Raw genomic sequence first — 16,335 nt, forward strand, 5'->3', positions numbered from 1 at the left:
AGCTGGAGGCCCTCTCCTAATCTCAACCCTATAGCTGTAACCTTACCCAATGCCAACCTTCCAAGTCCTCGTCCCTAAAACCCCAGTGCCTAAAACTGCCAGGCTGGAGCCCCCTTGCCAGGCCCAGGAGGTTGTGTGGCCAGTGTCGGTAGTGGGGTCTCTGACTGCTTCCCACAGGGGCAGTTGCTCCAGATGCCCCAGGAAGGAAGACTGCAGGTGGAAATGGAGGCAGCTCTGACCCAGCAGCGCTCCCTCTGCTGTGTATGTCTGCCCCATGAGTCAGAGAGGATTTGGTGGGTCGAGATGGGGGCTTAACCTTCTCTTTGCTAGTGTCTTTGGGATGCAGTGCACTTGTGAGCTGAGGGTTGTGTCAGTGTTTTTAAATTTAGGACTGCTGGGTCCTAGGCAAGATCGTAAAGTGGACACTTCTGCTCCCAGTGCCCCCCAACTTGTACTACTTCATACGGATTTTTCCACTGTGCCCTTCCAGCAGCCCCATAGGAATGTACTGTAGTTACTGCTGTGCACACTAAGATTCAGAGTAAGTCACTTCCTAAGGTGACACAGCTCATAAGTGATGGGTCAAAATTCAAACTCAGGTCCATGTGAATTTAGAGCCTTAACTCTGTCTCCTCTTCTCCCCATCTGGGAAATCTTGATCCCAAACCCTTCCTTGCCCTGAGGTTTGATTGACAGATAAAGAAGCAAAGTGCCTTCCTTCCAGTGACAGATAAGAAAGCAAAGTACTCGTCTCCATCCAACCAGTCTCCAAGTTCTGCCGACGTTACTTCCCAAAAACTTCTTGGCTCAAGCCCCTTCCACTCTTCCAGAATCCAGGAGTGTCCTTTCATTGGCATTCGAGGTTTTTTGTGACATGGTCTCCACCTGTCTCCAGCCTCACCTCTGACCTCTCTTAGCTTTGACTCTATGGTATCCTAATAGTGAGCTATTTGTGCTTTGTCCTCACACTCCTACCTTGTTCACACTCTTCCTATGCCTTCCCACCTTGCCTCACCTCATTGGGGCTGCACTTGCCCTCTTAGCTCCAGCTCATGTGTCATTGTCATGAATCTTTTAGCAAACTCCCAGGTTGGGCACAGTGTTCTACCCTGGATTTCCGTAGTGTCCTGTGGATAAGATTATCTTAGTGCATAGCCCATTATTCAGTCATTATCTCTGGGTTTTCTAGATCATGAAGCCCTTTGTCTTTATGCCTCTAATACCTAACACAGTACCCAGATCATTGCCGATCCTCGACAAATGCTGGTTGAACTTATCTGCATTTATTGACCATCTGTTATAAAGTGGACACCATGCTAGTTGCTACACATACATTAGCTCACTTAATCCTCAGTTGTTTGTAAGAAAGTTGCTTATGCCCCCAGTTTACAGATGCAGAAACTGAGGTTCAGCAGCTTTAAGTAGATTGTCCAAGGTCACACAGCTACTGAGTACCAGGGGAGCCATTTCATTTAAACCTCAATGTGTGTAATTCTAAGATCATGGTCTTTTCACCTTGCCAGGTTGACTCATTTCACATATCTGTATAAATGGGAATGGAAGGGTTAAGCTAAAATGATTAATCTCTAATGATGGAATTTGGTTCTTCAAACAAGGAATAGGGATAGGAGTTAGGGAGGAGAGGAGATGGTGGCCTCCTTCCCTGGGAGCTTCCTCAGGCAGTTGTCCACTCAGTGACTGGGAGGGGTGACATCTCCCCTCAGCCTCTGCACTGCAGGCTGAGCCATCCCCCAGCCTTGGGCTCCCCCAGACTCTCTCTGATTCACCTTTGGATCCAGTGCCCTCCCTGTGTCCAGAGCCCTGGCGGACTTTGGAGAAAATCAACTGATATCCTCAGATTCAAGAGCTGTGCTCAGATAGCAGATTACACCCTGTAATCGGTCTCTGTTGATGCTCTTTCTGCATGGACGCATTCTGCAACGCATTCTCATCCCAGTGCCTGTGTCGGATGATTTTTCTAGGTGGTGTACTTCACGGCCACCTTCCCGTATGTCGTGCTCGTGATCCTCCTCATCCGAGGAGTTACCCTGCCTGGAGCTGGAGCTGGGATTTGGTACTTCATCACACCAAAGTGGGAGAAGCTCACGGATGCCACGGTGGGCTGATGATTTCACTTATGGTTCCACCATGGGGGGAGGGTGGAATGGCACAAGAGGTGGGTTGTGCTCTGGGATGCCATTGGGCAAAAGGAGTCAGACCTCCACTCTCAGGGAACCTCATGGGAGTGGATGTTGGCTGTTTGCTTTTACAACATCCTGATCATCTTGGTATGTTCCATACACACTCAGGAAATCTTTAATGAGAAATGGTCAGCTGGGGTTTTTCAGATTCCCGGAATAGCTGTCCTAGATCTGGGGCTGTGGTAGAGGCTGAAATAAAGAATGAACTCCTCTTAATAGCTTTGGGGCACCTCATACCACTTATCTGTTACTAATTATAGTGCTTTGGAAGTGGAGTTTTGCAGATTGGAAAATAACAGCGCTTAGGCAAACCGTAAGCAATTCTAATTTAAAGGGCTCCGATACATTTGAATACTGAATGTCTTTCTGCCTCACCATCCTCAGTGAATAGCTTCTGTATAGTTGCTAGAGCTCCAGCCATCATATTGGAAGTCCAGGTAGCAGGATGTCCAGGTAGGAATGGGGATAGAGAAAGGTGCCCTCCCTGTCTTTTAAAGAGGAGAAGCCCAGAAGTTCCAAATAACGCTTTATTTTCACATCCTTGGCCGGAAATTAAATCATAGTTATCTTCCCTTAGCATCCCCTCCCCTATTGGGTGGGGCATGATTATTTAGCTAGAAGTATGGTTGTCCTTAAATGAAACCACGGCCCGGTCACTATGATATATGGGAGAATGGATATTGGGGTAGGCAGAGCATTTGCCAGCACACACTTGAACTTTCTCTTTGCATCTTTTAAGCACAGTTTTAAAACAGGATTTAATTTATAAAAATGGTGGGAGGCCCATCATATGAATCTGTAGCTCAAACTCTTGAATGGCCTTCTGGAGTTTTATGAGGACCATCGAGAGGAATCACCAAACAAAACCAAGGGGTGTTGCCAGCAAGTTTAAGAAGAATGTGGTACTATAAAGTTTGCTTGGCTGTGACACAGACATTGCTTTACTAGCATGAGGGGATACAGAATTTCATATTTTCAATAGCTATTCTTTGCATCTATAGAATTTCAATTTAAAGGGGTTTTAATTTTGTACCCATGTATACATTTTGCTATTGTCAATTGGTTTTTGAGAGTGTATCACAATAAAGAAAGGGCTCTCCCTTTCTGTTCAGTGTTAATAGAAAGAAATTGAAGGGTGAAATGCGAGTACAGTTTATGGACTTCTTTTCCTTTGATCAGGATGGAATTAAAATCTCCCAAGTAATTTACTGCTTCCTGTACAAATGATGTGTGTTTCTCATTTATGCTGGTGCCCAGGTCATCTTATCCCTGACTGCCTTTTCTCCGGGGAAATGGTGTGGCATCATGTGTGAGACCCTCCCTCCCTTCGCAGGGCCAGTCTCCTTCAGCGATAGTGACTTTCCCTCTTTTGCCTCTCAGGTGTGGAAAGATGCTGCCACTCAGATCTTCTTCTCTTTATCTGCTGCATGGGGTGGCCTGATCACTCTCTCATCTTATAACAAATTTCACAACAACTGCTACAGGTATGTGGAATCATGTGTGAGTCTGAGAGGCAGGTGGGAGTGGAATAGTGTCCTGGGACAGAACAGTGAAACAAGTACCAGACACCTGCCATCTTTAGGGCAGCTGCAGCCCTTACATTTCACCTGAGGTAAAGCCAGAGATTTGCTTCTGGCAAAGGAGAAACTCCTGCTAAGGCTTAGCAGCTGGCTTCTAGAGTCCTGGGTCCCTGATTTACACTGCTGATTGTGACAGGTGGCAGGGGATCATTGACTGTTTATTAGATAGAATTGAAGCCTCTCTGGAGGTCTCTGTGTAGCCAGCTGTGTCCTGCACAGTTCATACAGCCCAGTTCATATAGCCATACGGTAGTCATTTTGGGAGTATGGTCATTAGTCACTCAACAAATATTTTTCTGGAGACCCTGTAAGGAAGGCACCCTGGTGCAGTGAAAGGACTATTTTCACTGAAGTCAGACAGACTTTAATGTGAATGATGACTTCACCATTTACAAAAACTCCAAGACACAGGCAAGATACTACTTTTCTCGGCGCCCCCCTTTCCTCTTCTATAAAATGCATCTTGTAATATTTTGTTGAGGGTGATGTATACAAAAAGGCAATGTATACAAAGTTTTCAGTGCAATACTTGGCACCTAGTAGGTGCTCAGTAAATGGCAGGTGCCATTATTATCATTATAAGATATTTTGTGAACCAAGAGTGATACAGAGAGATTCAAAACATGTCTCTGTCCTCTAATTGCTTACAGTCTACAGATGCAAGATCAGTGGTGTGGGTTTCAGGTTCAGATTGTCAATTGAGCTCTTGGGACACATAGGTTTATCAAACACAAGTTTTCTTGATTTTGAGAAAGGACAGGGAGCAGCGAGGACAGCTGCATGCACAGCCACACAGTGTCATGGAGGCCTCAGGCACCCAGGGTTGGCTTCCCATGTCCCAGGAAAGGATGATGAGAGCTGATGTGAGTGCTTTCATGCTGAAACTAGAATGTCCCTTGGCTTAGATACTTGTGGTCATCTGGCACCTGGAGGAGTGCAGTCCAGGTCTCACTGTTCAGGTCAGATGCAGCCCATGTGTTATAGGTCATGCACTAGGCAGTCCTAATAACCAGATATGATGTGCTCTGGGACACCCTTGGATTAATAACCAGCTTGTAGTGATCGCCAAAGGACCCTCGTTTATCTCCAATGAATACATCCATTACTTGATATTACAAGAACTTTGATTAAGGTTCAAACATTCTTTGAGTATCTCTGGAGCTGGAGGAAAAGATTAAGCTGTGTGCTGGGATGGCTGCAACAGAGGATTTATCCAGGGTCCAATTTCAGCAGGTGCAGAGAAGGAGGATGTATACTCTAGGTTGGCAAAAACAGCCAGAGGTGGGAATGAGTGAGATGGGGTGTGTGGAGGGGGCGAGTAATGGGATTGGAGCAGAATGCATGTGTTTGCAGGGCTGGAGATGGCCTCAGAATCAGTTGAGGCTGGCGTGGAGAGAACCTTGAATACCAGAGTGAGGTCTTTGAACTTCTTGGGTCGCAGCTGTTCATTAACAGATGATGTGATCAGTCCGACACCTTCAAGGGGAGAGGCATTCTCTGGGCTTTGTTAGGAATGAGGTTGTATGGCCTGCGGGCAAGAGCCCAAGGCGGAGGGCCAGGAAGTCTGGATTCAAAATCTGACCCACTGTTAATTAGCCCTTTTACCTTCTCCCCATCTGCAGACTAAGGGGTAGACTTCTTTGGGTCAGTCTGGCTGTACAGTCACCATCGCCCTCTGTCCTCACAACAACCTCTGAGGAGGTAGCATCCTTGCCACCATTTAAATCAGACAGAAGGAAGTGACTTGCTCAAAAAACCACTTGGTTAACTGGTAGGAAAATCAGGATTTGCATGCAGCCCCGAGCTCCCTGGAGCTAGATAGGGCAGGCTGGGAAACCTTAGCCCTCTTGGCGGCAGAGGGCTCTGGGACTGAGGCAGTGATTTCTACCGTCTGGGTGTCCAGTCCCAGGCTGCCCTCATGCCTTGGTGGCATTTCATGGTCCCCCTACCTTCTCTTCCTTCAAACACCACTTCTGTTCTGGCATCTCCTGCCCCCAAAGGCCCCATCCCCTCAATACATGCTCTGCCGGACACTCATCCATGCCACTGAGATGAGGAGAGACCCAGCTCTACAGCTTGTGGAGTCAGCACCCCAGGGGAGATCTTTTTGAGGTTTTTGGTACATTTTAAATCCACCCAGGGGAGTCTATGGTCAGGGCTGGTTGTTTCTTTTCTTAGGAGTCAGAGAAAATGAGACACAATCTACAGAGGATACACGTTTAGAAATGGCTGTCTGATCCCACCTGGGCGTGTTTACCTGTGCACATGCATACGCGTGCACACAGTAACACAGGCACACGTGTGTGTTCTTTCCCTTGCACTCACAAGGCAAACCTAATGACAAATTTTGGTCCCTTCCTTCCAGGGACACCCTAATTGTAACTTGCACCAACAGTGCCACGAGCATCTTTGCCGGCTTTGTCATCTTCTCTGTTATCGGCTTCATGGCCAATGAACGCAAAGTCAACATTGAGAATGTGGCCGACCAAGGTAAGTGTAGGTGCCCCCTGCTGTAGCCAGGCAGGTTCCAGGCTCACTTCATGATCTTCTGAATTATCCTGTGCTGAGAAGTTGACCTTCCAGAGCCCCACTTTCCTGCAGAAGGACCAAGGTAGGCTGGAGTAGGAAGCTCAACGCTGGGCTACAGCTGGCCCACCCTTCACTGGAGAGTGCTCTAAAAGCCCCCTTTCCTGCTTCCCTACCCTCTTCTTCCTGTTCTCTTCTTCATTCAACTCTAGCCTGAGTAACTACGGACTAGGCACATGTAGGGGATTCTTTAGACGAACTAGTGGACCTTGAGCTGATGTGGGCACAGCCTGCTCAGGATGGCATTTCTGGGTTAGTTTCCACAAATTAGGTGGCTTCAAACAATAGAAATGTCTTCTCTTTCAGTTCTAGAGACTGAAAGTCCGTAATCAGGGCATCAGCAGGGCTGGTTTATTCCGAGTGCTCTGAGGGACACTGTTGTGTGCCTCTCTCCTAGCTTCTGGCTGTCCTCATTGTTCCTTGGTTCTACTCTCTGCCAGTCTCTTCATGTCAGGTGGACCCCGTACCTGTGCCTGTGTCCCAATGCCCCTCTTTTTATGAGGACACCGGTCATATTGGAATAGGACCCACCCTAATCCAGCATGGCCTCATTTTACTTACATCTGCAAAGACTTATTTACAAATCAGGTCCCATTCTGAGGTTTTGGGTGGACATGAATTTTGGGGGGCACTGTTTATCCCCATACGGCATCTCTTGCTGAGGGTCCTGTACAAAGTGAGCACTGCTGCTTAGTAAGAGCACGGACTTCAGAGCTACCTTTTCCTTTCAAAATACTTCCTGATTGTTAGGGCAAATGTGCTTACAGGGACTTCTGCTTAGTTAGCAAAGCAGAACTGCCGTTTTCTCCCCCAGTGAGTGGAAAGGTTGAATGGTGATGATTGGGGGTGGGGTGAGGATGGGGGGGGTGGGGGTGGGATACATGTTTACTCTCTACCCAAAGTGATCCCTTTATTAACGTGGCATGGCTAACATTTGAGTGGTACTTGCAGGTCTATGAGAGCTTTCATTTCTATCTCATTTAATCTACATTTCCAGCTCAGCATTTTTTTGCACGGGCAGGCACTGGGAATTGAACCCAGGTTTCTGTCATGGCAGGCGAGAACTCTGCCTGCTGAGCCACCGTGGCCCGCCCCCAGCTCAGCATTTTACAAAGCATGGAATGTGTTTATTTAACTCTTTATATTTTCACCCAGCCTTGTGCTATAAAGGAATTGGGTGTTTTGTAAGTTTCAGTGATTGAGGGACTTAATTGTGGCTATTGCCTGTCATTGTGATTTCGTTCTCCAATCAGACATTTATGGGACACCTCAGTGTGTCAGGACCAGGACAGGTGCTGTGGGGACATGAATTGTAGCCGTGGACAATCCCGCGAGAGGTTTCTCTGTGCAGTTATCTTTATTCAAGGAGCTCACTGCAGCTTTCAGATAATGGCTCAGATACGAGTGCATGGGAGAACTAAGTAAGCCCTAGAAATGTCATCCCTTTGGTGGGCTGCCTGATCTCTCCTGACTCCCCAAGGATAATTAATTTCTGCTTCAGCAAACTGATACTGCAGGTGGGGGAGAGATCCTCAAAGAGTTAAAGAGCCAGCTTGTTCCAGGGCTGTCATTATCTCTCCCTGGAGGGTGTTCACACCGCGAGGGGTGTTTGGTTCTGGAGCAGTGCACTAAATTACAGCCCCCCCAGCTCCCCGGGACCTGAGTGAATGCCCCTCTTGGTTGAGAATTCTCAAACTTCCTGGGGAGGGAGGAAGGACACCTGGAGAAGATTTTGTCTTCAGGGGTATCTGTGCCACCCCCCAGCTGTCCCGTAACCTCGTTTTCCTTCAGCAGAGTAGCTGTAGCAGGTAGGCTCTGTCCCACTTTCTAGCAGATTCTTGTGACATTACTGAGCTCATTGTGAGCCAGTGGCTGAGCTCCCAGAGACAGTGATCCTTGAGACTGGGGTCACATTAATGAACTGTCCTGGGTTCCCTCCTGCCCCAGGAAAAGGATTTGGGAGGACATGTTGCAAAAACTCAAATAAGATTTTGGTTTTCCTGTTCATCAAAGTAGCAGATGATTGCCTGCGTTTTCTTCTAAAGCTTCCCCTTTCCAGTATTTTTTCCTCCCTGCCTCTGATTTTAACAGGGAGAAGAGAGTACTTGTAATAGGTTCTGACCTTTTGTTTTAATAGTTGATAGTTTTTAGTTGTTCCCAGCGTGGGGACCGTCATGGGGAGAAGTGGCCCATGAGGCCATCTCCCAGCATCTTGGAGAAGCGATCCTTCCTCAGTTGGAATCCACATGTATTCTTTTATGTGATTTATGGAGAGGCTCTATGGAGTATAGGACAGAGATTTGGGGTCAGCCTCAGACTCAAATCCCAGTCCCGCTCCTTCCTAGCGGGCCAGCGCTGGTATGTAGACATTCAGTACATTTTTGCTGACCCAACATTGGTAACTAAGTATTGACATTAAAGAAAAGCAGTTTCTCTTTAATGACCTAACACTATTCAGTTTAGTTTGCTACTCCTTTCATGGGGTGGGGAGAGCATTTCTGTCAAAATTATCACCCCATATCCCTGCCATATGAGAAGTTTGGGAGGCTGAGGCTGGGACTGGTGGAGGGACACAGCTGTCCTCTGCTCTTACGGTGGGAAGGGGGCACGTTCTTCTCCGGGACCTACTCCAGCAAAGCATCCTCCAGAGTAGTCCACCTTTCAGAGCCCCTCCCTCCCAACCATCTGCATCGCCGACCTATGGGGCCAGGACACACTCAGAATCCAATCCGACATCCCATGAAGACGTTCACCCAACAGCAGAAAGACTTGGCTATGACCAGAGTAGATGAACATAAATGTGTATATTTTGTTGCGGGTCCCCAGGTGTAGGTGGTGACTGTCAGCTCACCAGACTGCACAGGAAGTGCTGCTTTGGTTCCTTTGCCCTCGAATAGTTCTGCCGATCAAAATGAACTCTGTCTACCAAGACTGAGCCCTCGCCTCCAACCGTCTGTCTGTTGTTCACCTGGAAGGTGCAGAAGTTGAGATGGCCTCCCCTCAGAGATCTCACTTCTTTTGTTATAGCTGTCACGGCAGAGCGGCCACCCAAAGCATGCTGAGGTCATCCGTTTCATTGACCTGTGTCCCTCGTTGCATCTTTTGTGGCTCTTTGTGGATAAGGGAGGCTCTTACTGGAGGATCTCGGGGACCCTGTCCAAATTGCTGACATCTGGAGTCCCTCTGACCCCCTCTCATGGGAAGGTTTAGGTTTCCCGAGTTCGTACACTGTCCAGGCATTGTTCTAAGCCCTTTGCTCGTATGGACACAGTTAATTCCCACAGCAACCCTATGGAGGTAGGAAGTATTATCATCTCCATTTCGTGGATGAGGAAACTGCAGACAGAGAGAACAAGGTTACACAGCTGGGAAAAGGCACAGCAGCTGTTTCAGTCCCTGTGGATGGAGCCTTCACTGCACCCGTTGGGCCCTGCTGCCTCCCAGTGGGAGAGGAGAGACAGGCCAGGGCTTTATCAGACGGACCCAGAGATCCTTTGGGGCAAACTGGGCTCTGGCCCAGGCAAGACATTATTTTAGGTAGAGTGGTGGTAGGGGGGAAGTGGGAAGGGGAGGGGTAGGTTGTGCACAGGAATCTAAACTCTTCAAAGCAATATAAAAATGTGTTTTTAAAACCCAGCAATATTATTCACAAAAGCACCCTGCTCCCCTGCCACCTTGGGTAAACGGAGCTTGCTGTAATGTAGCTTGAATATGATGCCTTCACCGGGGTACTTTAGGGAAGCAGCTGAATGGAACCAGTTTTAATATTCGGAGACCATTTCTCCCCCTAAAAAGGCAGTCAGACCCAAAGGGTAGGATCCTATTAAGGCAGGTGGCTGAGGTCCTTGGTGTGGCCATTTGGAGATCTTCCTGGTGGCTTTATGGGGTCTGGCTGTTGCCGGAGCGCTGATCTGGCTTCTCGGTGTCTGCAGCCGGGACCGATTGTGACCTGTGGTTTAATACAGACATTTCTTTTATTGTTCACATAGGGAGCCTTTTAGAGGCTGGCTGTATAGTCTGTTCAATAAATGCATGAAGCTGGGGTGTCGTAGGCATTCCAGGCTTTATTTTTTAAATACCCCGAGGCCCTTGGCAACAATAGGAACTAAGAACCTGATAAATTCCGGTTTTAAACAGTGCTGTTATATTTGAGTTATCAAAACTCCAGGTGCTGTGTTTTCTGGTTTCCAGAAGTGCTCTGGCTATGGATTACCCATGCGCCCGCCTTCCCACATCTCTGCCCAGTATCATTTAGTTTTCTTTAGCACTTACAAGGAAATTCATGACCTCAGAATCTTTAGCCGTCTTTGGTTACAGTTATTTTCCCAGTGAGGCTGGCAGCAGGTCAGATCTGCTACTGGGGGCTTCCTTACAGCAGAGAAAACTGCAGCTCACACACCCCTCACCCAAGACCACAGGCAGTATTCGGAGTTCGTTGTCCACCCTGAAGGCTGACAGTGTGGGAGGCACTGGGCGCAGGGCTTCACCTGTACTTTCTCATTTGTTTCTCAGAACCACTCTGCGAGGTACTATTGCTACTCCATTTTGCAGATGACAAAACTGAGGCTTCTAGAAATCAAATAACTCGTCTAGTGTTGCACAGCCATGGAGTCAGGATTTGGACTCAGATTTGTCTGACCCTTACAGCTCAAGCTTTCTTAACCTTTCCAGCTTCACCACCACCCACACCCTGACCCTTGTGCTGATCCAGCCCCATATCTACCAAGGCCAGCATTCAGTGATGCTGGGTCCCCCTTTGCTGAGCAGGGTCCTAAAAGCATTAGGTAGACTCATGTTTTAATGGAATGGTTTTTCCAGGGGGAGTGGAGAGACAGAAGGGTAGATGAAGAGGGAAATAATATCATTCCGGGCATGCTCTAACCGTCGGAGCAGAGTTTCTTGACCTCAGTGCTATTGACCTTTGAGCCCATTACACCTGATTGTGGGGGCTGTCTTGTTCATTGTAGGGGGTTTAGCAGCATCCCTGACCTCTACCCACCAGATACCTGTAACTCTTCTCATCCCAACTGTGACAATCAAAAATATCTCCAGTTACTGCCAGATGTCCCCTGGGCACAGGGGTGGGGCGCAAGGCACAAAAATCACCACACATTGGGGGCCTCTGCTTTAGAAGGTAATTATTATATTTTTCTCTAATTCACCCAATAAGTAGAAGGGATTTCTCATATTATTTGCATGGAAACAGCCTAGAGCTAGATAGAATTGGCCCCGAGTCTACTTCAGCCCTGTTTTTTAACCTTTCCTCTTTGAGTTCCTATAGGTGTGTGCCCTGGTCCTTTCCTCCAAGAAGCTGAAGATCTAACTGGGGACATGGGTGGAGATAAGTGAAAAAAAAGAATAAGCCGTGGGAAGCAGCATAAAATAAGAATGACTCAGGAGCTCAGCGGAGAGAGGGCCCAGTGGGCTTCCAGGAAGAGGGGGCCTGACGCCAGACCTGTCTGCAATCATCTCTGTCTTGTTATTTCCAGGGCCAGGCATTGCATTTGTCGTTTACCCGGAAGCCTTAACCAGGCTGCCCCTCTCTCCGTTCTGGGCCATCATCTTCTTCCTGATGCTACTCACTCTTGGACTTGACACTATGGTGAGTCCCTTCCCAGACCCATCCCTGCCCCAGGCTCCTTCTGAAGACCACCGCTCCTATTTCTGTGTCCAGCCTGGAGAGGAGGGATGGGGCTAGGGGTACCTCAAAGCTTCGCCTCAGGGATGCAGGGATGGCAAGTTACCTGTCCAGGGCTCAGGACAACCTGAGCTACCACCTTCCCTGTACTTGTAGACATATGGGTGACTCATGTGATGCAGCCACGGAGCCATTCTCTGTCCCTCTCTCTGGTCTCCATGCCAAGTTTCATCTTGGGCATTTCCTGCCTTGGCATTATTTTGCCAAGGCAAAGTCTGTGGGGCAGGATAAGGGAATATAATATGAAGTCAATTTTAGGGAAATTGCTGTGGATCTGAGACTACTACAAATCATGCTGAAAAGCTCTAAGATTTCAGCGGTTGGGTGCATAGAGGGTTTTTCTGCAAGTAGAAGACCAAATGAAAGGTAAACTGGAGGAGGGGAATTTACATCTCATGAATACAAAGTGAAGCTTAAAATGTTCCAGTGGATGAATATAAGTACAGTCTCTGGGGGCTGGGGAATACAGTTTCTAAAACTTGCATCCTTTTGGACCCATGAAGGGAAGGGAGCCCTTAAAAATGAACCTAATACCAACAGCTATTCCAGGGTAGGGGGGCAAAAGGGTCTTCAGGAGCCTTCTGGGTTGGGTGGTTTGTCTCAAAGGCCCCTCTCTCGGCACTGTTCCAGTTTGCCACCATCGAAACCATTGTGACCTCCATCTCAGACGAGTTCCCCAAGTACCTGCGTACACACAAGCCCGTCTTTACTCTGGGCTGCTGCATTTGTTTCTTCATCATGGGCTTTCCGATGATCACTCAGGTAAGCTGCCTGCTGGACACAGGCCTGGGGTGGGGTGGGCTGGTAAGGCCATGTCTAATGTATCCTTTTACCCTTAGCTCTCAGACCTCATAACCATAACCCAATCACTGCCATTTCCATGTAGACGGCACCAGGCCATCAGGGCTTCTGACCTCAGAGGGAAATATGTCATCCTGGCTGCTAGCTATGTTTCCAGCATCTATCTAATTGAGATGTAGCCTTCTTGAGCCAACAAGACAGGTGTGTCCTACTTTAAAAAATGGAGTATGTGAAAATCCAAATTTACTGACCAGATAAATTTCCAGGTGATTACTTGTCATATATAAGGGTCTGCAGCAAACCTTGAGTTCCTTCCAAGTGGCTTTGTATGGTGATTGCTCACTCAATCTATCCATCTCTTTTGCTGCCTTTTTGACCTTGAATAAGTCACCACTTTGGGCCTTAATTTCTTTGTATATAAAATGATGGCTTGGAATGAGGTCGTTTCTAAGCCTTATCCATTATAAAGGATAGAGAATGGGGTAGAGACACATGGGGAAGAGTGAGGACTGCCCAGAGACACTTAAAGGTCATATGAAGGTCAGGCTAATGCAGATATGTGGATGGAAGTGATCAACTACTGCTTAGAGCAAAAATGAAGCTGTTTGGCTGCTTTCACATATACATCTTCAGGTGTGGACCCTTGCCTTTTAAGAATAAAATGTTAGGTCACTTTTGTGTGCTCATTCAATTGATTACCTTGGAGTCTTTCCAGGGAGTGCCTTGTTACCGTGACAAGGCCTCCAGTTGATATATTGAACCCAATTTAGGTAACTGCTGTCAGAGGAGGGGGAGGTTGGTGGGGTGAGGTCCTTGACTCCTGTTTGTCCCTGACCCTCCACAGTACTGAAAGGGTGGGCTGTTATAAGTGGAGAGAGAGATAGCCCAGCTCCAGAGCCCATTTGAATGTTGATTGTTTCTCTCTCCTGCTAGGGTGGAATTTACATGTTCCAGCTTGTGGATACATATGCTGCGTCCTATGCCCTTGTCATCATTGCCATTTTTGAGCTTGTGGGGATCTCCTATGTGTACGGTAAGGGAATCACTGTGCCTTCTGTTGAGGTAAAACTTTAGCTCAGACAGAACGTGTTCATGGCAATCAGGTGTTCCATATTTAATAAGACAATTGAATTGCAGCTATGTTGGAAACCTAAAGAGAGCAGCACCTTTATTTCCAAAGCTTGCCTCAGGGCCATTATGATCCAGATCGAATAGGGAAGCATAAGGTAAGTTGATGGTGAAACTCAGAAACGCTTGCATCCTCCATCTCCTGGGACCAGGACCTGCCTTTGTGGTATGGTCTGGCATGTGAACAGTTAATGCCTTTGGACAATGGCTAGATAAGGAGGAGGAGGGCTGCCTGCAGGCGTGAAATTATTTTTTGGTCTTGGTAGCTATAGTCCCAGTGTAGCTTGAGGTGAGTGGTAGCATCTCTGGATACTACAGTGAGAACAGGGAACACCCAGCTCACAGATTCTTACAAAACTTTATTAGTATCATGGGAGCCTATGATGCAACATCTCAATCCAAGCTTTTCACAGGAACAAGCTTTCAGTTCCTTTATAATTTAGTCCTTACTACCACCACCATGGCAACCTGCATCCCACAGTAGTCAAGAACAACAGGAATGGCGAACCCTCATGGCGAACCATCCTTGCCCTTCATGCAGAGGGGCTTGTACTTGAGGATTCCGCTGGATGGTCTTCTGGGCCCCATGAACGCACTGCCAGTCAGTGCAAAGAAACCCTGTCTGATTCAAGACCTCACTGGCTTCTTCGTGCCTGGGAATCTGCTCAGCACCCTCCCGAGACTAAGGCCTTCCTAGTATCTATACCTGGAAGATATTTGCCCCAAAGCAAATATCAGGAAGGTAAAAACTCCACTTCAGACTAATAGTACTTCAAAACCCAAAAGAAAAAGCAACATATTCTAAGTGGAAAGGAAATTCAGGGCATCACTTGGAATGCAAAACACAGTGATGCACAAATAAATTCTCTGGAGCCAAAAGGCCAGAGGAATCTGCAGAGCCCTGTCCTTTAAGGTGGGGACCTAGCAAAGTTCACTGTAGGTTTTTGCTTTCCTGAAAAACTCATTAAAATTGGAGGGGGCAATTAAGATGTAGAAAGGAAGTTTATTTAAAATTTGGGTTTCCCAGAAACAGAAAGCTATTGTAGTCATTTTTGGGTTTTGGTAGAAGGGGAGTTTGTCTCCGGCTAGAAATCACATCTCTACTGCAGGGACGTTTAGTTTCTGGCAAGGGAGTGGACAGGCATGCCAGCTGTCTTGATGGGATCAGAGACCAAACTGCCAGCACTTTTGGCTGATAAGACAGCCTGGCTCCCGCAGCGATGCTGTGATTGAAAACCTGCTGTCGGAGTTAGGACGAGGCTTCACAGTGCTTCCTGTTTGAGCCGAGAGCGGCAGAAACCCAATGAAATCTGCTGCTATGAATCTTAACTTTCTGCCCAGATGCCAGAGCCCTTGCTGTGGAGAAGCAAAAAGAGGCCTCAGAGGTCCTCTTTTGAAAACTCCACCCCACATGGGTCCAATGTAAGCTGAGGTTGCCAGATGTTCTGTTGGCAGAGTTAGAGAAACTTCATTTGCAGCACTGGCCCAAGTTCAGGTAGCAGTCCCATCTACCTCCACTGTCATCTGTGCTCTTACTGATAATTGCTACAAAAGGTCCATTTGCACAATTATTTCCTGCAAAACAGGGCTGTTCAGTGTGGTTTAAAAGCATTATTAAAATAGAATCCTTTTAGCATTTCTATTTTTAGAAGTAAATACCACTCCCATGAATCTCACAGTAGATTTCTTGATTCTGAAGAAAATATAATTCTCGAGTGCCTCAGTCCCTGGGCTCTGCCAGTTTTCCTGGGTATCACTTGGAAATCCCCTGGTCTCTATGGACACAGGTGCTGGGCCAGCCTCCAGAATCAGGCTGACTCTGAATCGAGCTTAGGTTAACATGACTTCTGCAGTGCCCCGTGTTATTCTCATATTATGGTGTGGGCGTGAACTGATTTGGACTTGGAAGGACTTTTAAGAATTGAATCTCAGGAAGAATTATTTGAAATAAGCTAACATAATGGTTAGAGATGAAGGAACGGATTCGCCTGCACAAATATATAAATTACATTGCAGAGGACAGGGTGTTCTTCAGTGAGGCAATGAAGCCCAAAGCTAGTTAAGCCCAAGGTTGGTTTAAGGCAGTTGAAAATGAACCTGTGAAGAATGAAAATGAACCTGCCTGTTTGGTATGTTTCCTTCCTGGGTGTAGGATTGAAAATATAACCAAATGAATGAGAGATTTGTGCTTCCTTCTTGCTTTTTATAATCTCTCGATTCCAGAGGATGCCATTCAAAGATTTGGAATATGGTGGGTAAAGCTGTCAAGTTGTATCATTAAATTGAAATAGCGGATTCAAGTTCGCAAGTCAATGTTTCTCAAAGGCTGACAGTTGGGTTC

At 47.2% G+C, this 16,335-nt stretch overlaps 1 protein-coding gene across 1 annotated transcript in view; it reads left to right on the forward strand.

Moving 5' to 3' along the window:
• SLC6A5 (solute carrier family 6 member 5) overlaps positions 1-16,335 on the forward strand; it is a 49,181-nt gene that overhangs the window by 22,456 nt on the left and 10,390 nt on the right. The window contains exons 7-12 of the mRNA XM_077114224.1: positions 1,983-2,117; positions 3,582-3,685; positions 6,147-6,271; positions 11,857-11,969; positions 12,696-12,827; positions 13,800-13,899. Of these exons, the coding sequence (XP_076970339.1) occupies positions 1,983-2,117; positions 3,582-3,685; positions 6,147-6,271; positions 11,857-11,969; positions 12,696-12,827; positions 13,800-13,899 (709 nt within the window). The remainder of the gene's footprint in view (positions 1-1,982; positions 2,118-3,581; positions 3,686-6,146; positions 6,272-11,856; positions 11,970-12,695; positions 12,828-13,799; positions 13,900-16,335) is intronic.

This window comes from Tamandua tetradactyla, chromosome 8 (assembly GCF_023851605.1).
Source record: "Tamandua tetradactyla isolate mTamTet1 chromosome 8, mTamTet1.pri, whole genome shotgun sequence".
NCBI lineage: Eukaryota > Metazoa > Chordata > Mammalia > Pilosa > Myrmecophagidae > Tamandua > Tamandua tetradactyla.